At 39.8% G+C, this 22944-nt stretch overlaps 1 protein-coding gene across 2 annotated transcripts in view; it reads right to left on the bottom strand.

The window, feature by feature from the left end:
* Positions 1 to 22944, bottom strand: part of ZBTB14 (zinc finger and BTB domain containing 14) — a 97155-nt gene that overhangs the window by 40584 nt on the left and 33627 nt on the right. For both annotated transcript variants that reach the window (XM_053714945.1, XM_053714946.1), the window contains exon 2: positions 15160 to 15216. In XM_053714945.1, coding sequence (XP_053570920.1) covers positions 15160 to 15216 — 57 coding nt within the window. The remainder of the gene's footprint in view (positions 1 to 15159; positions 15217 to 22944) is intronic.

The raw sequence follows: 22944 nt of genomic DNA, 5'->3' as shown, positions 1-22944 counted from the left end.
CTCCCTCCACCTTAGGGACCGTCTGCCATAAGTCCCGTGTAGTGGCGTCTATTGGAAACATTTTTCTAAATATAGGAGGAGGGGAAAAGGGCACACCAGGTCTATCCCACTCCTTGCTAATAATTTCTGTAAGCCTTTTAGGAATAGGAAAAACGTCGGTACACACCGGTACTGCATAGTATCTATCCAGCCTACATAATTTCTCTGGCATCGCAACTGTGTTACAGTCATTCAGAGCCGCTAAAACCTCCCCTAGCAATACACGGAGGTTCTCAAGCTTAAATTTAAAATTAGAGATCTCTGAATCCGGTTTCCCTGGATCAGATCCGTCACCTACAGAATGAAGCTCTCCGTCCTCATGTTCTGCAAACTGTGACGCAGTATCGGACATGGCTCTCGAAACACCAGCGCGCTCTATTCTTACCCCAGAGCGGTCGCGCTTGCCTCTTAATTCTGGCAATTTAGATAATACTTCTGTCAGGGTATTATTCATAATATTAGCCATGTCTTGTAATGTGATTTGTATGGCTGTCCCTGATGCACTTGGCGCCACAATATCACGCGCCTCCTGAGCGGGAGGCGAAGGTACTGACACGTGAGGAGAGTTAGTCGGCATAACTTCCCCCTCGTTGTCTGGTGATAACTCCTTTATAAATAAAGACTGACCTTTATTATTTAAAGTGAACTCAATACATTTGGTACACATATTTCTGTGGGGCTCCACAGTGGCCTTTAAACATAGTGAACAAACAGGTTCATCTGTGTCAGACATGTTTAAACAGACTAGCAATAAGACTAGCAGAGTTGGAAAACACTGTAAATAATTTTTCAAGTAATAAAGAAAAACGACACTGTGCCTTTAAGAGCACAGAAAACTGTCACAGTTGAAATAACAATGAACCAAAACAGTTATGGCAATTACATTTCTTTCATGTAATTAGCAAGAGTCCATGAGCTAGTGACGTATGGGATATACATTCCTACCAGGAGGGGCAAAGTTTCCCAAACCTTAAAATGCCTATAAATACACCCCTCACCACACCCACAATTCAGTTTTACAAACTTTGCCTCCGATGGAGGTGGTGAAGTAAGTTTGTGCTAGATTCTACGTTGATATGCGCTCCGCAGCAAGTTGGAGCCCGGTTTTCCTCTCAGCGTGCAGTGAATGTCAGAGGGATGTGAGGAGAGTATTGCCTATTTGAATGCAGTGATCTCCTTCTACGGGGTCTATTTCATAGGTTCTCTGTTATCGGTCGTAGAGATTCATCTCTTACCTCTCTTTTCAGATCGACGATATACTCTTATATATACCATTACCTCTGCTGATTCTCGTTTCAGTACTGGTTTGGCTTTCTACAAACATGTAGATGAGTGTCCTGGGGTAAGTAAATCTTATTTTCTGTGACACTCTAAGCTATGGTTGGGCACTTTGTTTATAAAGTTCTAAATATATGTATTCAAACATTTATTTGCCTTGACTCAGAATGTTCAACTTTCCTTATTTTTCAGACAATCAGTTTCATATTTGGGATAATGCATTTGAATTAATCATTTTTTCTTACCTTTCAAAAATTTGACTCTTTTTTCCCTGTGGGCTGTTAGGCTCGCGGGGGCTGAAAATGCTTCATTTTATTGCGTCATTCTTGGCGCGGATTTTTTTGGCGCAAAAATTCTTTTCCGTTTCCGGCGTCATATGTGTCGCCGGAAGTTGCGTCATTTTTTTGACGTTATTTTGCGCCAAAAATGTCGGCGTTCCGGATGTGGCGTCATTTTTGGCACCAAAAGCATTTAGGCGCCAAATAATGTGGGCGTCTTGTTTGGCGCTAAAAAAATATGGGCGTCGCTTTTGTCTCCACATTATTTAAGTCTCATTATTTATTGCTTCTGGTTGCTAGAAGCTTGTTCACTGGCATTTTTTTCCCATTCCTGAAACTGTCATTTAAGGATTTTGTTCAATTTTGCTTTATATGTTGTTTTTTCTATTACATATTGCAAGATGTTCCACGTTGCAACTGAGTCAGAAGATACTTTAGGAAAATCACTGCCGGGGCTGGAGCTACCAAGCTAAGTGTATCTGCTATAAATTTTTGGTATCTGTTTCTCCAGCTGTTGTTTGTATTGCATGTCATGACAAACTTATTAATGCAGATAAAATTTCCTTTAGTACTGTTATATTACCTGTTGCTGTTCCGTCAACATCTAAATTTCAGAGTGTTCCAGATAAACATAAGAGATTTTATATTTTTAAATCCATTTAGAAGGCTATGTCTGTTATTTCTCCTTCTAGTTTACATAAAAGTCCTTTAAAACTTCTCAGATGAATTTTTAAATGAACATCATCATTCTGATACTGATAATGGTTCTTCTGGTTCAGAGGTTTCTGTCTCAGAGGTTGATGCTGATAAATCTTTGTATTTGTTCAAGATGGAATTTATTCGTTCTTTATTTTAAAGAAGTATTAATTGCTTTAGATATAGAGGATTCTGGTCCTCTTGATACTGAATCCAAACGTTTAAATAGGGTTTTTAAATCTCCTGTAGTTATTCCAGAAGTGTTTAATCTCCCTGATGTTTTTTCTGAAGTAATTTCCAGGGAATGGAATAATTTGGGTAATTCTTTTACTCCTTCTAAACGTTTAAGCAATTATATCCTGTGCCATCTGACAGATTAGAGTTTTTTGGGACAAAATCCCTAAGGTTTGGGGCTGTCTCTATTCCTGCTAAAATGTACTACTATTTCTACGGCAGATAGTACTAAATTTAAGGATCCTTTAGATAAGAAAATTGAATCCTTTCTAAGAAAAACATAATTTATGCTTACCTGATAAATTTATTTCTCTTGTAGTGTATCCAGTCCACGGATCATCCATTACTTATGGGATATTCTCCTTCCCAACAGGAAGTTGCAAGAGGATCACCCACAGCAGAGCTGCTATATAGCTCCTCCCCTAACTGTCATATCCAGTCATTCGACCGAAAACAAACAGAGAAAGGAGAAACCATAGGGTGCAGTGGTGACTGTAGTTTAATTAAAATTTAGACCTGCCTTAAAAGGACAGGGCGGGCCGTGGACTGGATACACTACAAGAGAAATAAATTTATCAGGTAAGCATAAATTATGTTTTCTCTTGTTAAGTGTATCCAGTCCACGGATCATCCATTACTTATGGGATACCAATACCAAAGCTAAAGTACACGGATGATGGGAGGGACAAGGCAGGATTAAGCAGAAGGAACCACTGCCTGAAGAACCTTTCTCCCAAAAACAGCCTCCGAAGAAGCAAAAGTATCAAATTTGTAAAATTTGGAAAAAGTGTGAAGCGAAGACCAAGTCGCGGCCTTGCAAATCTGTTCAACAGAGGCCTCATTTTTAAAGGCCCAGGTGGAAGCCACAGCTCTAGTAGAATGAGCTGTAATCCTTTCAGGGGGCTGCTGTCCAGCAGTCTCATAGGCTAGGCGTATTATGCTCCGAAGCCAAAAGGAAAGAGAGGTTGCCGAAGCTTTTTGACCTCTCCTCTGTCCAGAGTAAAACGACAAACAGGGTAAAAGTTTGACGAAAATCTTTAGTAGCTTGTAAGTAAAACTTCAAGGCACGGACTGCGTCCAGATTATGTAAAAGACGTTCCTTCTTTGAAGAAGGATTAGGACACAATGATGGAACAACAATCTCTTGATTGATATTCTTGTTAGAAACCACCTTAGGTAAAAACCCAGGTTTGGTACGCATGCCTACCTTATCTGCATGAAAAATCAGATAAGGAGAATCACATTGTAAGGCAGATAGCTCAGAGACTCTCCGAGCCGAGGAAATAGCCATCAAAAACAGAACTTTCCAAGATAAAAGTTTAATATCAATGGAATGAAGGGGTTCCAACGGAACTCCTTGAAGAACTTTAAGAACCAAGTTTAAGCTCCACGGGGGAGCAACAGGTTTAAACACAGGCTTAATTCTAACCAAAGCCTGGCAAAATGCCTGGACGTCTGGAACCTTTGCCAGACGCTTGTGCAAAAGAATAGACAGAGCAGAAATCTGTCCCTTTAAGGAACTACCTGATAATCCTTTGTCCAAGCCCTCTTGGAGAAAAGACAATATTCTAGGAATCCTAACCTTACTCCATGAGTAATTCTTGGATTCACACCAATAAAGATATTTACGCCATATCTTGTGGTAGATTTTCCTGGTAACAGGCTTTCGTGCCTGTATTAAAGTATCAATGACTGACTCGGAGAAGCCACGCTTTGATAGAATCAAGCGTTCAATCTCCATGCAGTCAGTCTCAGAGAAATTAGATTTGGATGATTGAAAGGACCTTGTATCAGAAGGTCCTGTCTTAGAGGCAGAGTCCATGGTGGAAAGGATGACATGTCCACTAGGTCTGCATACCAAGTCCTGCGTGGCCACGCAGGTGCTATCAGAATCACCAATGCTCTCTCCTGTTTGATTTTGGCAATCAGTTGAGGGAGCAGAGGAAACGGTGGAAACACATAAGCCAGGTTGAAGAACCAAGGCGCTGCTAGAGCATCTATCAGCGTCGCTTCTGGGTCCCTGGACCTGGATCCGTAACAAGGAAGCTTGGCGTTCTGGCGAGACATCATGAGATCCAACTCTGGTTTGCCCAAACGATGAATCAACTGAGCAAACACCTCCGGATGGAGTTCCTACTCCCCCGGATGGAAAGTCTGACGACTTAGAAAATCCACCTCCCAGTTCTCCACGCCTGGGATATGGATTGCTGACAGGTGGCAAGAGTGGTACTCTGCCCAGCGAATTATATTTGAGACTCCTAACATCGCTAGGGAACTCCTGGTTCCCCCTTGATGGTTGATGTAAGCCACAGTCGTGATGTTGTCCGACTGAAATCTGATGAACCTCAGTGTTGCTAACTGAGGCCAAGCCAGAAGAGCATTGAATATCGCTCTTAACTCCAGAATATTTATTGGAAGGAGTTTCTCCTCCTGAGTCCACGATCCCTGTGCCTTCAGGGAATTCCAGACTGCACCCCAACCTAGAAGGCTGGCATCTGTTGTTACAATTGTCCAATCTGGCCTGCGAAAGGTCATACCCTTGGACAGGTGTACCCGAGACAACCACCAGAGAAGAGAATCTCTGGTCTCTTGATCCAGATTTAGCAGAGGGGACAAATATGTGTAATCCCCATTCCACTGACTCAGCATGCATAATTGCAGCGGTCTGAGATGAAGGCTTGCAAATGGCACTATGTCCATTGCCGCTACCATTAAGCCGATTACCTCCATACACTGAGCTACCAAAGGGCGCGGAATGGAGTGAAGAACACAGCAAGCATTTAGAAGTTTTGATAACCTGGACTCCGTCAGGTAAATTTTCATTTCTACAGAATCTATAAGAGTCCCTAAGAAGGAGACTCTTGTGAGTGGGGATAGAGAACTCTTTTCCTCGTTCACTTTCCACCCGTGCGACCTCAGAAATGCCAGAACTATCTCTGTATGAGACTTGGCAACTTGAAAGCTTGACGCCTGTATCAGGATGTCGTCTAGATACGGAGCCACCGCTATGCCTCGCAGTCTTAGAACCGCCAGAAGTGAGCCCAGAACCTTTGTAAAGATTCTCGGGGCTGTAGCCAACCCGAAGGGAAGAGCTACAAATTGGTAATGTCTGTCTAGAAAGGCAAACCTTAGAAACCGATGATGATCTTTGTGAATCGGTATGTGAAGGTAGGCATCCTTTAAGTCCACTGTGGTCATGTACTGACCTTCTTGGATCATGGGTAGGATGGTCCGAATAGTTTCCATTTTGAAAGATGGAACTCTGAGGAATTTGTTTAAGATCTTTAGATCCAAAATTGGTCTGAAGGTTCCCTCTTTTTTGGGAACCACAAACAGATTCGAATAAAAACCCTGTCCTTGTTCCGTCCGCGGAACTGGATGGATCACTCCTATAACTAGGAGGTATTGCACACAGCGTAGGAATGCCTCTTTCTTTATCTGATTTGCAGATAGCCTTGAAAGATGAAAACTCCCTTGTGGAGGGGAAGCTTTGAAGTCCAGAAGATATCCCTGAGATATGATCTCCAACGCCCAGGGATCCTGAACATCTCTTGCCCCCTACTAGATCCATTGCCGGATAGGGGGGCGTTCCTTCATGCTGTCTTAGAGGCAGCAGCAGGCTTTCTGGCCTGCTTGCCTTTGTTCCAGGACTGGTTAGGTTTCCAGGCCTGCTTAGATTGAGCAAAAGTTCCCTCTTGTTTTGAAGCGGAGGAAGTTGATGCTGCACCTGCCTTGAAATTTCGAAAGGCACGAAAATTAGACTGTTTGGCCTTTGCTTTGGCCCTGTCCTGAGGAAGGGTGTGACCCTTACCTCCAGTAATGTCAGCAATAATTTCCTTCAAACCAGGCCCGAATAAGGTCTGCCCCTTGAAAGGAATGTTGAGTAATTTAGACTTCGAAGTCACGTCAGCTGACCAGGATTTAAGCCACAGCGCCCTACGCGCTTGGATGGCGAATCCGGAATTCTTAGCCATTAGTTTAGTCAAATGAACAATGGCATCAGAAACAAATGAGTTAGCTAGCTTAAGTGTTCTAAGCTTGTCAATAATTTCAGTCAATGGAGCTGTATGGATGGCCTCTTCCAGGGCCTCAAACCAGAATGCCGCCGCAGCCGTGACAGGCGCAATGCATGGAAGGGGATGTAAAATAAAACCTTGTTGAATAAACATTTTCTTAAGGTAACCCTCCAATTTTTTATCCATTGGATCTGAAAAAGCACAACTGTCCTCAACTGGGATAGTAGTACGCTTTGCTAAAGTAGAAACTGCTCCCTCCACCTTAGGGACCGTCTGCCATAAGTCCCGTGTAGTGGCGTCTATTGGAAACATTTTTCTAAATATAGGAGGTGGGGAAAAAGGCACACCCGGTCTATCCCACTCCTTGCTAATAATTTCTGTAAGCCTTTTAGGTATAGGAAAAACATCAGTACACACCGGTACCGCATAGTATTTATCCAGCCTACACAATTTCTCTGGTACTGCAACTGTGTTACAGTCATTCAGAGCAGCTAATACCTCCCCAAGCAACACACGGAGGTTTTCAAGCTTAAATTTAAAATTAGAAATCTCTGAATCAGGAGTCCCCGAATCAGAGATGTCACCCACAGACTGAAGCTCTCCGTCCTCATGATCTGCATATTGTGACGCAGTATCAGACATGGCCCTTACAGCATCTGCGCGCTCTGTATTTCTCCTAACCCCAGAGCAATCGCGCTTGCCTCTTAATTCAGGCAACCTGGATAATACCTCTGACAGGATATTATTCATGATTGCAGCCATGTCCTGCAAGGTAATAGCTATGGGCGTCCCTGATGTAATTGGCGCCATATTAGCGTGCATCCCCTGAGCGGGAGGCAAAGGGTCTGACACGTGGGGAGAGTTAGTCGGCATAACTTCCCCCTCGTCAGAATCTTCTGGTGATATTTCTTTTATAGTTAAAGACCGATCTTTACTGTTTAAGGTGAAATCAATACATTTAGTACACATTCTCCTATGGGGCTCCACCATGGCTTTCAAACATAATGAACAAGTAGTGTCCTCTGTGTCAGACATGTTTAAACAGACTAGCAATGAGACTAGCAAGCTTGGAAAACACTTAAAACAAGTTTACAAGCAATATAAAAAACGTTACTGCACCTTTAAGAAACACAAATTTTGTCAAAATTTGAAATAACAGTGAAAAAAGGCAGTTACACTAACGAAATTTTTACAGTGTATGTAACAAGTTAGCAGAGCATTGCACCCACTTGCAAATGGATGATTAACCCCTTAATACCCAAAAAATAATAAAAGACAAAAACGTTTTTGTTTTTTTTTGTTTGTTTTTTCAAACAGTCACAACAATTGCCACAGCTCTACTGTGGCTTTTTACCTCCCTCAAAAACGACTTTGAAGCCTTTTGAGCCCTCCAGAGATGTCCTGGATCATGCAGGAAGAAGCTGGATGTCTGTGTCTGTAATTTTTGCTGTGCAAAAAAACGGCAAAATAGGCCCCTCCCACTCATATTACAACAGTGGAAAGCCTAAGGAAACTGTTTCTAGGCCAAATTCAAGCCAGCCATGTGGAAAAAAACTAGGCCCCAATAAGTTTTATCACCAAATACATATAAAAACGATTAAACATGCCAGCAAACGTTTTATATTACATTTTTATAAGAGTATGCATCTCTATTAATAAGCCTGATACCAGTCGCTCTCACTGCATTTAAGGCTTTACTTACATTAGTTTGGTATCAGCAGCATTTTCTAGCAAATTCCATCCCTAGAAAAATATTAACTGCACATACCTTATTGCAGGAAAACCTGCACACCATTCCCTCTCTGAAGTTACCTCACTCCTCAGAATATGTGAGAACAACCATGGATCTTAGTTACTTCTGCTAAGATCATAGAAAACGCAGGCAGATTCTTCTTCTAAATACTGCCTGAGATAAACAGTACACTCCGGCACCATTTAAAAATAACAAACTTTTGATTGAAGAATAAACTAAGTATAAAACACCACACTCCTCTTACAACTTCCATCTTGGTTGAGGCTTGCAAGAGAATGACTGGGTATGACAGTTAGGGGAGGAGCTATATAGCAGCTCTGCTGTGGGTGATCCTCTTGCAACTTCCTGTTGGGAAGGAGAATATCCCATAAGTAATGGATGATCCGTGGACTGGATACACTTAACAAGAGAAAGTTTACTTATGTTCAGGTAATCTTCTTAGACCTGCTATATTTTTACCGGATGTTGCTGCAGCTTCAACTTTTTGGTTAGAAGTTTTAGCACAACAAGTAACAGATCATAATTTTATAGCATTATTATTATTCTATAACATGCTAATAATTTTATTGGTGATACCATCTTTTGATATCATTAGTGTTGATGTCAGGTATATGTCACTAGCTATTTTAGCTAGAAAAGCTTTATGGATTAAACTTGGAATGCTGATATGTCTTCTAAGTCAACTTTGTTTTCCCTTTCTTTAAACACACAAAGATGAACAGTGGCACTACTTAGACTTTTCCTCTTGTAATAAATCAAAATCAGAGGTGAGAGTTAGATTAATTTTACTGTATGTTAGAGGAAATGGTGCTTGTGCACAAATATAAATATATACACAAAGGAAGAATGGTATAAAGGATACCAGACTACCCAAAGTATGCACTTATAGCACTCTAGGTCTGAACTAAAGATTGGGATTCCGTAACAGGATATTAAAATATAACTTTTATTGGTATTAAAGTTAAAAAACCAAAATTTGTTTGGTTGCTACACATGATAATTCGGCCTGAATAAATTCACTAGATCACTATAACTAGATCACTATAACTAGTGAATTTATTCAGGCCGAATTATCATGAATAGTGATCTAATGTGAAACTCATTATACTGATTCAAGCACTGGAGCAAATTTTAATCGTGTGTGTAGCAACCAAACAAATTTTGGTTTTTTAACTTTAATACCAATAAAAGTTATATTTTAATATCCTGTTACGGAATCCCAATCTTTAGTTCAGACCTAGAGTGCTATAAGTGCATACTTTGGGTAGTCTGGTATCCTTTATACCATTCTTCCTTTGTGTATATATTGTTTTCCCTTTCTGTCCAGGGTAATAATCATTTTTTCGTTCTTTTTTTCATAATAAGGAACAAAAGCCTGATCCTTCATCCTCAGGAGCGGTATCAGTTTGGAAACTTTTTCCAGTTTGGAATATATCCAAGCCTTATAGAAACCTATAGTCAGCTCCTAAGTACCCATGAAGGTGCGGCCCTTTTTTCCAGTTCAGCTGGTATGGGGCAGATTACGTTTTCTTCAAAGGAATTTGGATCAATTCCGTTCTCAATCTCTGGTTTCAGAACATTGTTTCGGAAAGGTACAGAATTGGCTTCAAGTTAAGGCCTCCTGCTAAGAGATTTTTTTCTTTCCCGTGTCCCAGTTAACACAGCAAGGCTCAGCATTTCTGAAATGTGTTTCAGATCTAGAGTTGGCTGGAGTAATTATGCCAGTTCCAGTTCTGGAACAGGGACTAGGGTTTTATTTTATCTCTTCATTGTACCAAAGAAGGTCAATTCCTTCAGACCAGTTCCGGATCTATCAATATTGAATCGTTATGTAAGGATACCAACATTCAAGATGGTTACTGTAGGACTATTCTGCCTTTTGTTTAGTAAGGGCATTATATGTCTACAATAGATTTACAGGATGTGTATCTGCATATTCCGATTCATCCAGATCATTTTTAGTGTCTGAGATTCTCTTTTTAGACAAGCATTACCAGTTTTGTGGCTCTACCGTTTGGCCTAGCCTCTGTTCCAAGAATTTTTTTTCGAAGATTCTCGGTGCCCTTCTTTCTGTATTCAGAGAACGGGGTTTTGGTATTTCCTTATTTGGACGATTATCTTGGTATTTGCTCAGTCTTCTCATTCGAAGAATCTCATGCGAATCGATTTGTGTTGTTTCTTCAAGATCATGGTTGGAGGATCAATTTACCAAAAAGTTCATTGATTCCTCAGTCAAGGGTAACCTTTCTGGGTTTCCAGATAGATTCAGTGTCCATGACTCTGTCTTTAACAGACAAAAGACGTCTAAAATTGATTTCAGCTTGTCGAAACCTTCAGTCACAATCATTCCCTTCGGTAACCTTATGCATGGAAATTCTAGGTCTTATGACTGCTGCATCGGACGCGATCCCCTTTGCTCGTTTTCACATGCGACCTCTTCAGCTCTGTATGCTGAATCAATGGTGCAAGGATTACACAAAGATATCTCAATTTATATCTTTAAAAACCGATTGTTCGACACTCTCTAACGTGGTGGACAGATCACCATCGTTTAATTTAGGGGGCTTCTTTTTGTGCTTCCGACCTGGACTGTAATTTCAACAGATACAAGTCTCACAGGTTGGGGAGCTGTGTGGGGATCTCTGACGGCACAAGGAGTTTGGGAATCTCAGGAGGTGAGATTACCGATCAATATTTTGGAACTCCGTGCAATTTTCAGAGCTCTTCAGTTTTGGCCTCTTCTGTAGAGAGAATCGTTCATTTGTTTTCAGACAGACAATGTCACAACTGTGGCATACATCAATCATCAAGGAGGGACTCACAGTCCTCTGGCTATGAAAGAAGTATCTCTAATTTTTTTGGTTTGGGCGGAATCCAGCTCCTGTCTAATCTCTGCGGTTTATATCCCAGGTGTAGACAATTGGGAAGCGGATTATCTCAGCCGCCAAATGTTCCATCCGGGCGAATGGTCTCTTCACCCAGAGGTATTTCTTCAGATTGTTCAAATGTGGGAACTTCCAGAAATAGATCTGATGGCGTCTCATCTAAACAAGAAACTTCCCAGATATCTGTCCAGATCCCGGGATCCTCAGGCAGAGGCAGTGGATGCATTTTCACTTCCTTGGAAGTATCATCCTGCCTATATCTTTCCGCCTCTAGTTCTTCTTCCAAGAGTAATCTCCAAGATACTGAAGGAATGCTCGTTTGTTCTGCTGGTAGCTCCGGCATGGCCTCACAGGTTTGGTATGCGGATCTTGTCCGGATGGCCTCTTGCCAACCATGGACTCTTCCGTTAGACCAGACTTTCTGTCGCAAGGTCCTTTTTTCCATCAGGATCTGAAATCCTTAAATTTATAGGTATGGAGATTGAACGCTTGATTCTTGGTCAAAGAGATTTCTCTGACTCTGTGATTAATACTATGTTACAGGCTCGTAAATCTGTATCTAGAGAGATATATTATAGAGTCTGGAAGACTTATATTTTTTGGTGTCTTTCTCATCATTTTTCTTGGCATTCTTTTAGAATGCCGAGAATTTTTTTCAGTTTCTTCAGGATGGTTTAGATAAGGGTTTGTCTGCAAGTTCCTTGAAAGGACAAATCTCTGCTCTTTCTGTTCTTTTTCACAGAAAGATTGCTATTCTTCCTGATATTCATTGTTTTGTACAAGCTTTGGTTCGTATAAAACCTGTCATTAAGTCAATTTCTCCTCCTTGGAGTTTGATTTTGGTTCTGGGAGCTCTTCAAGCTCCTCCCTTTGAACCTATGCATTCATTGGTCATTAAATTACTTTCTTGGGAAGTTTTGTTCCTTTTGGCCATCTCTTCTGCCAGAAGAGTTTCTGAATTATCTGCTCTTTTCTTGTGAGTCTCCTTTTCTGATTTTTCATCAGGATAAGGCGGTGTTGCGAACTTCTTTTGAATTTTTACCTAAAGTTGTGATTTCCAACAACATTAGTAGAGAAATTGTGGTTCCTTCATTATGTCCTAATCTTAAGAATTCTAAGGAGAAAGCATTGCATTCTTTGCATGTTGTTAGAGCTTTGAAATATTATGTTGAAGCTACTAAGTCTTTCCGAAAGACTTCTAGTCTATTTGTTATCTTTTCCGGTTCTAGAAAAGGCCAGAAAGCTTCTGCCATTTCTTTGGCATCTTGGTTGAAATCTTTAATTCATCTTGCCTATGTTGAGTCGGGTAAAACTCCGCCTCAGAGGATTACAGCTCATTCTACCAGGTCAGTTTCTACTTCCTGGGTGTTTAGGAATGAAGCTTCGGTTGATCAGATTTGCAAAGCAGCAACTTGGTCCTCTTTGCATACTTTTTCAATTCTACCTTTTTGATGTATTTTCTTCTTCTGAAGCAATTTTTGGTAGAAAAGTACTTCAGGCAGCGGTTTCAGTCTGAATCTTCTGCTTATGTTTTTTATTAAACTTTATTTTGGGTGTGGATTATTTTCAGCAGGAATTGGCTGTCTTTATTTTATCCCTCCCTCTCTAGTGACTCTTGTGTGGAAAGATCCACATCTTGGGTAATCATTATCCCATACGTCACTAGCTCATGGACTCTTGCTAATTACATGAAAGAAAACATAATTTATGTAAGAACTTACCTGATAAATTCATTTCTTTCATATTAGCAAGAGTCCATGAGGCCCACCCTTTTTGTGGTGGTTATGATTTTTTTGTATAAAGCGCAATTATTCCAATTCCTTATTTTATATGCTTTCGCACTTTTTTATCACCCCACTTCTTGGCTATTCGTTAAACTGAATTGTGGGTGTGGTGAGGGGTGTATTTATAGGCATTTTAAGGTTTGGGAAACTTTGCCCCTCCTGGTAGGAATGTATATCCCATACGTCACTAGCTCATGGACTCTTGCTAATATGAAAGAAATGAATTTATCAGGTAAGTTCTTACATAAATTATGTTTTTTACAGTAAATGTATTAAGTTAGCAGAGCATTGCACCCACTTGCAAATGGATGATTAACCCCCTGCAATCCAAACGGTTTTTATATACAAAAAAAAAAAAAGTTTATTAAATACAGTCAAAAACCACTGTCACAGGTCTGCTGTGACTGATTACCTCCCTCAAAATGACTTTTGAAGTCCCTTAAGCTGTCTGGAGACGATCCGTGTCAAGCAGAATGAAGCAATGGAGACAGAGCCTAAATTTTTGCTGCGTCAAAAGAGCGCTAAAATAGGCCCCTCCTACTCAATATAACAATATTGGGAGTTTCAGTTAACGGTTTCTATGCATAAATAATATCAGCCATGTGGAAAAATTTTATGCCCCAACAAGTTTTATCACCAATGTACCTCACAAAACGATTAAAACATGCCAGCAAAATCGTTTTAAACATCCCTTTCTTAAGGAACATGTATCTCTATAGATAAGCCTGACAGTCATCCTACTGCATTAAAGGCTTATAACATTACTTCAGTATTAATAGCATTTTCTCAGTCAAATTCCATTACTTAGAAAATTACTTTACTGTATATATTTAAAACAGCCTGCTAACAGTCGCTCTCACTGTATTAAAGGCTCTTACTTACATTACATCGGTATCAGCAGTATTTTCTTAGTCAATTCCATTCCTTATAAAAATAATCTACTGCACATACCTTGTTTGCAGGGTTTCCCGCACGCCATTCCCTTCTGAAAGTTACCTCACTCCTCAGAATATGCGAGAACAGCTAGTGGATCTTAGTTACTGCCGCTAAGATCATAGAAAAACGCAGGCAGATTCTTCTTCCAAATACTGCCTGAGAATAAACAACACACTCCGGTGTCATTTTAAAATAACAAACTTTTGATTGAAGAATAAACTAAGTATAAAAAACACCACAGCCCTCTCACAACTTCCTATCTGTTAAGTTGCAAGAGAATGACTGAATATGACATGTGAGGGGAGGAGCTATGTAGCAGCTCTGCTGGGTGATCCTCTTGCAATTTCCTGTTAGGGAGAGAATATATTCCATAAGTAATGGATGATCCGTGGACTGAACACACTTAACAAGAGAAAATAGTACAACTCCGGTACACTTTAATAATAATAAACTCTTGATTGAAGAAAAAACTAACTATATTACACCACTTTCCTCTTACTACCTCCATCTATGTTGAGGGTTGCAAGAGAATGACTGGGTATGGCAGTTAGGGGAGGAGCTATATAACAGCTCTGCTGTGGGTGATCCTCTTGCAACTTCCTGTTGGGAAGGAGAATATCCCACAAGTAATGGATGATTCGTGGACTGGATACACAACAAGAGAAAGCTAATAAAAAAACATGTAATAAGAAGCTGTCTTTAGTGGCTTAGAAACAGGCAGAAATGTAGGTGTTTCAATTTTATAAAGTACATTAATAAAACAATGTTGGTTTTGCAAAGCTAGGGAATGGGTAGTAAAGGCGCTATCTATCTTTTTAAACAGTAACAATTTTAGTGTAGACTGTACTGTTAATAATAACTGTGTGCGAATATATTAGAAGTGAAGCACTTAAAGATTTAACTCTCCAACATAATGAATATTATATAAACTATAAGCACAACTAAACAGACAAATAAATTGATGTTGAAGATCCTGATTACTTAAAACTTATCCCAAACTAATTGCATTCAAATTTAAAAAGGAACGATTTAAATAGCTGAATTCACAACATACAAGCTGCCTGTTAAGTTTATAAATTAATTTGTCAACTCTTGCACTAAATGTAGATTTTTGCATCAGTTTATGGAACACATCGAAAAAAACAAAAATACTGCCAATCATGATGTGACACAATGTTTTTTTTATCTAATGATCAATCAATTTTCAATAAATGCATTCATTACAAATGTTCATACATATTGTCACCACAATAAACCTACCATGAACAAGCGATTAAGAGACCAAAAAGATGCCAGATAATTTCCAAATAAGATGACCTAAAAGAAATCAAAGAAAATGATGAATATAAACTCAAATTTCTGATACATTTTTGCTTAACATGTTAGCACTACTGTACTATTCTCACTAAATATGTGCAGTTAAAAGAAATGGGAAAGTCAAAATTAAACATGTATGATGCAGATAGAGCATGTTATTAAGACAAATGAACTTCAACTTTCAAATTTACTTTGTTCTCTTTTTATCCTATATGCATATATCCTACACTACTGGGAGCTACCTGGTAATTGGTAGCTAAACATGTCTCTTGTCATTGACTCATCAGATATTTCCAGCTTGCTCCCAGAAGTTCACTGCTACTCTGGAACTGACATTAAAGGGATACTAAACCCAATTTTTTTCCCTTTCATGATTCAGATAGAGCATGCAATTTTAAACAACTTTCTAATTTACTCTTATTAGCAATGCTTCTTCGTTCTCTTTCTATCTTTATTTGAAAAAGCAGAAATCTAAGGTAAGGAGCCGACCCATTTTTGGGTCAGCACCTGGGTTGCGCTTGCTGATTGGAGGCTAAATGTACACACCAATCAGCAAGCTCAACCCAGGTGCTGAACCAAAAACGGGCCGGCTCCTTACTTTAGACTCTGTATGAAGAAAAAATGATAATAGGAGAAAATTAGAAAGTTGCTTAAAATTGCATGCTCTATCTGAATGATTAAAGAAAAAAAAAAGAAAAAGAAAAAAAATGTATGATTACCAGATATGGTGAGTCCACGGCTTGAGTAATTACTGTTCGGAATATCACTCCTGGCCAGGAGGAGGCAAAGAGCACCACAGTTAAACTGCTACATATCACTCCCTTACCCGCAACCCCCAATCATTCGACCGAAGGGAAATTGAGAAAAAGGAGTAACACAAGGTGTAGCGGTGCCTGAGGTTATAGTCAAAAGAACAGCTGTCTTAAAATAAAGGGTGGGGCCGTGGACTCACCATATCCGGAAATAAATAAATTTATCAGGTAAGCATAAATTTTGTTTTTCTTTCCTAAGATATAGTGAGTCCACGGCTTGAGTAATTACTGTTGGAAACCAATACCCAAGCTAGAGGCCACGGATAAATAGGAAGGGACAAGACAGGCAGTCCTAAACAGACGGCACAACCACTTGAAGAACCTTTCACCAAAAAGAAACCTCAGCCGAGGCAAAAGTATCAAATTTGTAAAATTTTGAAAAAAGAAGTATGTAGAGAAGACCAAGTTGCCGCCTTGCAAATTTGTTCCACAGAAGCTTCATTTCTGAAAGCCCAAGAAGAGGAAACAGCTCTTGTAGAATGAGCCGTAATTCATTCAGGAGGCTGCTGTCCAGCAGTCTCATAAGCCAAAACGAATTATACTACGTAACCAAAAAGAGTAGTAGCAGTAGCTTTCTGACCTTTACAATTCCCAGAGAAACAGACAAAGAGGGTAGAGAACTGGCGAAAATCCTTAGTCGCCTGTAAATAGAATTTAAGAGCACGTACAACATCCAAATTGTGTAACAAACGTTCTTTGGAAGGAGGAGCATTAGGACACAGAGGTCCTTCCTCAGAGGTAGTCTCCAAGGTGGCAAAGATGACATCTCCACTAGGTCTGCAAACCAGATCCTGCGAGGCCAAGCAGGGGCTATTAGAATCACCAACGCCCTCTCCTGTATGATACGAGCAATGACTCATGGAAGGAGAGCAAACGGAGGAAACGGGTATGCCAACCTGAAAACCCAGAAAAGCGCCAGAGCATCTATCAGAACGGCCTGTGGATCTCTTGACCTTGAACCGTACCTTGGAAGCTTGGCATTTTGACATGACGCCATCAGATCTAACTCCGACACCCCCCATTTGAGGACTAAGCTGGAATACACCTCCGGATGGAGTTCCCACTCCCTGGGATGAAGAGTCTGTCTGCTTAGAAAATCCGCTTCCCAGTTGTCTACTCCTAGAATGTGGATGGCAAATAGACCGCAATTGTGGGTCTCAGTCCACTGAAGAATCTGAGTAACCTCCTTCATGGCTAAGGACATAAGAGTTCCTCCCTGGTGACTGAAGTAAGCCACAGAGGTTATGTTGTCTGACTGGAACCTGATAAACTAGGCTGAGGACAACTGAGGCCAAGCCAATAGAGCATTGACCCTCTTGTACTAAAGGAAGAATGGAGCGTATAGTCTCCATCTTGAAGGATGGAACTTTGAGAATATTGTTTAGACACTTCAAGTCTAGAATGTGACAGAAAGTTCCCTCTTTTTTTGGGAACCACAAATAGGTTGGAGTAGAACACGAGACCCTGTTTCTGCACTGAAACTGGAACTATCACTCCCAGGGAGAAAAGTTATTGTATACATTTCAAGAACGCCTCTCTCTTTATCTGGTCTGCAGATAATCTTGAGAGAAGGAATCTGCCTCTGGGAGGAAAAGTCTTGAATTAAAATTTTTAACCCTGGGATACTATGTCCACAGTCCAGGGATCTGGGACATCTCGTATCCAGGCTTGAGAGAACTGAGAAAGTCTGCCCCTCACCTGATCCGATCCTGGATCGGGGGCAAACCGTTCATGCTGATTTGGAATCAGCTGCGGGTTTCTTTGATTGTTTATCCTTGTTCCAAGACTGATTGGGTTTCCAAGAAAACTTGGATTGTTCCTGCTTGGAAGAAGGGGAATGCTTTCCTCTGAAGTTACGAAAGGAACGAAAATTACTCTGACGTCCTTTACGCCTATTCTTATCTTGAGGTAGAAAAGACCCTTTTCCACCCGTAATATCTCAGATAATTTCTGCCAAACCGGGTGGTTTTGCCCTTGTAAGGAATCACCAGAAGCTTGACTTTAGAGGAAATGTCTGCAGACCAAGATTTCAACCATAATGCCCTGCAGGCTAGGACAGGGAAACTAGAAGTTTTAGCTCCTAGTCTAACAACCTGTAAAATGGCATCTGCAATAAAGGAATTAGCCAATTTAAGAGCTTTAATCCTATCTTGAATTTCATCCAAGGAAGTCTCTACTTGAAGAGAATCAGACAAGGCGTCAAACCAATAAGATGCCGCACTAGTCACAGTGGCAATACACATCGCAGGTTGCCATTGGAGATCTTGATGAACATAAATCTTTTTCAAATAAGCCTCCCGCTTCTTGTCCATCGGATCCTTCAAAGGGCAGCTATCCTCAATAGGAATAGTGGTTCTCTTAGCCAGAGTGGAAATGGCCCCTTCAACTTTGGGTACAGTATACCAAGGGTCTTTAATGGAGTCCTTGACAGGAAACATTTTCTTAAAAATGGGAGACGGGGAAAAAAAAGACACCCCTGGTGTTTCCCATTCCTGTGAAATAATCTCCCTAGCACGGTCCGGCACAGGAAAAACCTCTGAAGTGGAAGGTTCATCAAAGAAACTAGTTTACTAGATTTCTTAGGAGTGACAACAACAGGGGTATCAGTCATCTAAAGTAGCTAAAACCTCCTATTTTAACAATACACAAAAGGTGTTCAAGCTTAAATCTGAAGGATACCACCTCAGTCTCAGAAGAAGGAATTATATTGTCCGAATCTGAGATTTCACCCTAGGAAAGTCCTGATGAATCTTCCTCATCAGACTTATGAGAAAGGGCAACTTGGAAAGCAGAACTGAGGATGATTGATATATGCTACAGTCGTGATATTGTCCGACTGGAATCTTATGAATCTGGCCGAAGCCAGCTGAGGCCACTCCAGAAGCGCGTTGAATATCGCTCTCAGTTCTAGAATATTTATCGGGAGGAGAGCCTCCTCCTGAGTCCACAAATAAAAACATTTGACCCTTTCTTTTTAAAAGAATTTAAATGTTAGTCGCACACATGCCCCAGTGTAACCCATACGACAGGATTATCTATGTCACAATGAAAAAGCAGCGTCTTTTAATTAGTTAAGTGCATGGTCTCCCCAACTGGAAGTAAAAAGCACTTACCTGCTTTGCTGTCCGGCATGTAGACAGTTACAAGGTATGAGAAGACACAGTTCTTCACAGAGACCTTTGAAAAAGAACAGAGTAGCCAAATCTGGCTTTCTAAACTAGGGCAGCAATTGTTAGAAAAACTCAGTAAGTACCTCTTTACAAGTTCCTAACTGCTTTAAAGCCACCACTACCCGACTGCAAGGAATGACGTGAAATACGGCTATACCCCAAAACTTGCTTGCAGATTAAATCAAATTTTTTTTTCAGACACCTAAACTTCACCTCCTCCATGCACCGAAGGCAAAGAGAATGACTGGGGGTTGTGGGTACGGGAGTGATACTTAGCAGTTTAAATGTGGTGCTCTTTGCCTCCTCCTGTTGGCCAGGAGTGATATTCCCAACAGTAATTACTCAAGCCGTGGACTCACCATATCTTAGGAAAGAAAATGGGTTTAGTATCCCCTATGGGTTTAGTATTATACCTTTAACTCTGCTTTAATCAAATACTATTAAAATGAATACACAAGACTAATGACATACACAAATCTTATATTGTAGCAAAAGAAATGTTCTAAGTATTTGTTGGTGCAGACTAGGGCTGTGCGATTAATCACAATTTTCAAACCGCAAAAGTATGCAATTTTAAAAAAAACTAAAAACTTCTGTGACTGTGTGCTTTGGCTGCCAGTGGGATAAAAAAACAACAACAATGTGACCCTCTTCTTGAACAGCTATATTAGTTTTCCATAAACATTGAGAGTACAGAATCAGGATTGAGTGTCCGTCCAGGCGATGACGCTACTAGGCGCAAAGGATGTCAGGAGAGGCTTGAGGATTGAACGCTGTGGCGACAAAATCTATGCTTTGGTGCTAGCGCGAGAGAGAACGTAGAGTATTGGGACACGTGGTGCCTTTGACAAGCTGATCGGCAACATTACAGGCAGAAATAAGGTTGTGGATTAATTTTCGAGAAGTATGCTGGACTTCTAGTTGCCCAACAACTGCTGCACATGGAGAATTCCGGAGGCCAAAGAGACAGCATGTGGAGTCCCAAGAAACAGATGCCATCGGCTAACAGAGGGCAGGCATACGGTGACTGCAAAAACTTTCCATGTGACTCCACACTGCCAACATACATACAGTTTTTCCTTATTTAATATACACATCCCCAATAGCTTGTACTGATATACACAAACAACGCTTTCTGCCTAGTTCAAGCAGCTCTGACACATAGCCTCAAAACCCCAGCCAGCATTGACAATAGACAGTCTGCACCAGCCAGTCCCAATCAACACCTAAACACGCAGAGCCCCATATGACAGTCCCAACAAGTCATTACAGTATCCACAAATACAAGTCTGCCATATATCATCAATGCTGATTTACCAGCTCTAATATAGCAAACACAGGCTGCCTCAAGCAACAATCAGAATATGCACAATACACACAGTCTCTATACAATGCATCATGATCAGTCAGTCTCCCATTACCCCCAAGAAGAGTAAGAGAACAGGTCATTGGAGGTGTGGTTTTCTTTTCAGCGAGAAGTTTGTGCAGCATATAGCAAAGTAAGGTAAGTAGCCTGTAGTAGACCAGCACAAACTGTATTATTTAGTAATATTAAAAGTGGCTCAATTAAATAATGGACTTATGTTTGTTTGAAAATACAAAACCACTATATTAAAAGGGACCATAAACACCTTGAGATTTTTATATAAAATGTTTAGCTATGCATAATGAAAAAACTTTCTAATGTATTTCCATTGTTCATTTTGCCCCCCTTAAAGAGATATGAAACTGAAAAATTTTCTTTCATGATTCAGATAGGGCATGCAATTTTAAACAACTTTATAATTTACAACTATAATTTTTTTTCTTTGTTCTCTTGGTATCTTTTGTTGAAACGTAGGGAAGTATGCTTAGGAGCATAGCCCTTTAATTGAAAATTGAGCAATTTCTAATTCTCAAAACTTGAAATGCACCTTGCTGTCTTAGCAAGGTTAACTATGCTACATATCTAGCCCTAATTGTTTGTTTTTTTCTTTATCAGATACCAAGTGCAAAACAGTGCATTTTATAATAACTTTATGACAGTGGCTAACCTTGTATGTCTGTGGACTAAAGCACATATTGACTCATCTAAATAAGTTAAATGATGGGTGGGGTTTGGCTATTGAAAATGAATTGCAGTAAAAAAGTATGTTAATTTGGTTTAAAAATGTTAAATGGATATGAAACAGTGGTCCTTCAGTAAAAAAAAAAAATGCATATATGTTAAAGGGACAGTGTACTCCAGAATTGTTATTGTTTAAAAATATAGATAATCCCTTTATTACCCATTACCCAGTTTTGTATAACCAACAGTTATATTAATATACTTTTTACCTCTGTGATTACCTTGTTTCTAAGCCTTTGCAAACTGCCCACTTATTTCAGTTCTTTTGACAGACTTGCATTTTAGCCAATCCGTGCTGACTCCTAGGTAATTCCACGGGTGTGAGCACGTTATCTATATGGCACACGTGAACTAATGCACTCTAGCTGTGAAAAACTGTCAAAATGCATTCAGATAAGAGGCAGCCTTCAAAGGCTTAAAAATTAGCATATGAGCCTACCTAGTTTTAGCTTTCAACTAAGAATACCAAGTGAACAAAGCTAATTTGATGAAAAAAGTAAATGGAAAAGTTCTTTAGAATTGCATGCCCTATCTGAATCATGAAAGTTTAATTCTGACTAAGACTGTCCCTTTAAGTCAAAGTAAACATAAAAAGAGATAGATTGTGTTACAAAACAGCAACTACTTGTTTTCTTGCAAAATTCGCAGTGTAGCCACTGCCCTCAGAGAGAAAAGAGAAAGCCGACATCTTAAAGGGACAGTCTTGCATTTTAGCCAATTAGTGATATGTCCTGCACAACTCCACGGGAGAGAGCACAATGCTATCTATATGGCATATATGAATTAGCAATCTCTTGTGAAAAGCTAATAAAAAGTATTTGATGAGAGGCTGTATGTAGTGGCTTATAAACAGGCAGATATTTATAGGTTTAAATGTTACAAAGTATATTAATAAAACAATGTTGGCTTTGCAAAGCTGGGGAATGGGTAGTAAAGGCAATATGCATGTATTTTTATTTATTTTTTGTAGCTAAAGCCTTTAAAAAAATTGTCAAACTTTGCTGGGTATTTATTAAATAGCTATACATATGTGCTTTTCACAGTAAACATAGCTAGGCGTTTTTCCTATCTTCCCAAGAAGTGTGCTCACAGTCAGAAGTCACTAGCTGGCATGACTGGCTGTTTCAGGTAGGATGTACAAAGTGTAATGTGTAGACCTAAGCAACCTTCATGTTTTTTTTTGTTTTTTTTTAAATCAGAACTGCATCATTAAAGGGACACTGAACCCAATTTTTTTTCTTTTGTGATTCAGATAGAGCATGACATTTTAAGCAACTTTCTAATTTACTCCTATTATCAAATTTTCTTTATTCTCTTATCTTTATTTGAAATGCAAGAATGTAAGTTTAGATGCCAGCCCATTTTTGGTGAACAACCTGGGTTGTCCTTGCTGATTGGTGGATAAATTAATCCACCAATAAAAAGTGCTGTCCAGAGTGCTGAACCAAGAATAAAAGCTTAGATGCCTTCTTTTTCAAATAAAGATAGCAAGAGAACAAAGAAAAAATGATAATAGGAGTAAATTAGGAAGTTGCTTAAAATTGCATGCTCTATCTGAATCACAAAAGAAAAAATTTGGTTTCAGTGTCCCTTTAATATACAAATATAGAAGGCTAAAATAAAGCAGCCTTGCCTGCTT

Source organism: Bombina bombina, chromosome 5, assembly GCF_027579735.1.
Source record: "Bombina bombina isolate aBomBom1 chromosome 5, aBomBom1.pri, whole genome shotgun sequence".
Classification (NCBI taxonomy): Eukaryota; Metazoa; Chordata; class Amphibia; order Anura; family Bombinatoridae; genus Bombina; species Bombina bombina.
Note: the sequence above shows the minus strand (reverse complement) of the source record. Positions and strands in the feature narration are given on the sequence as shown.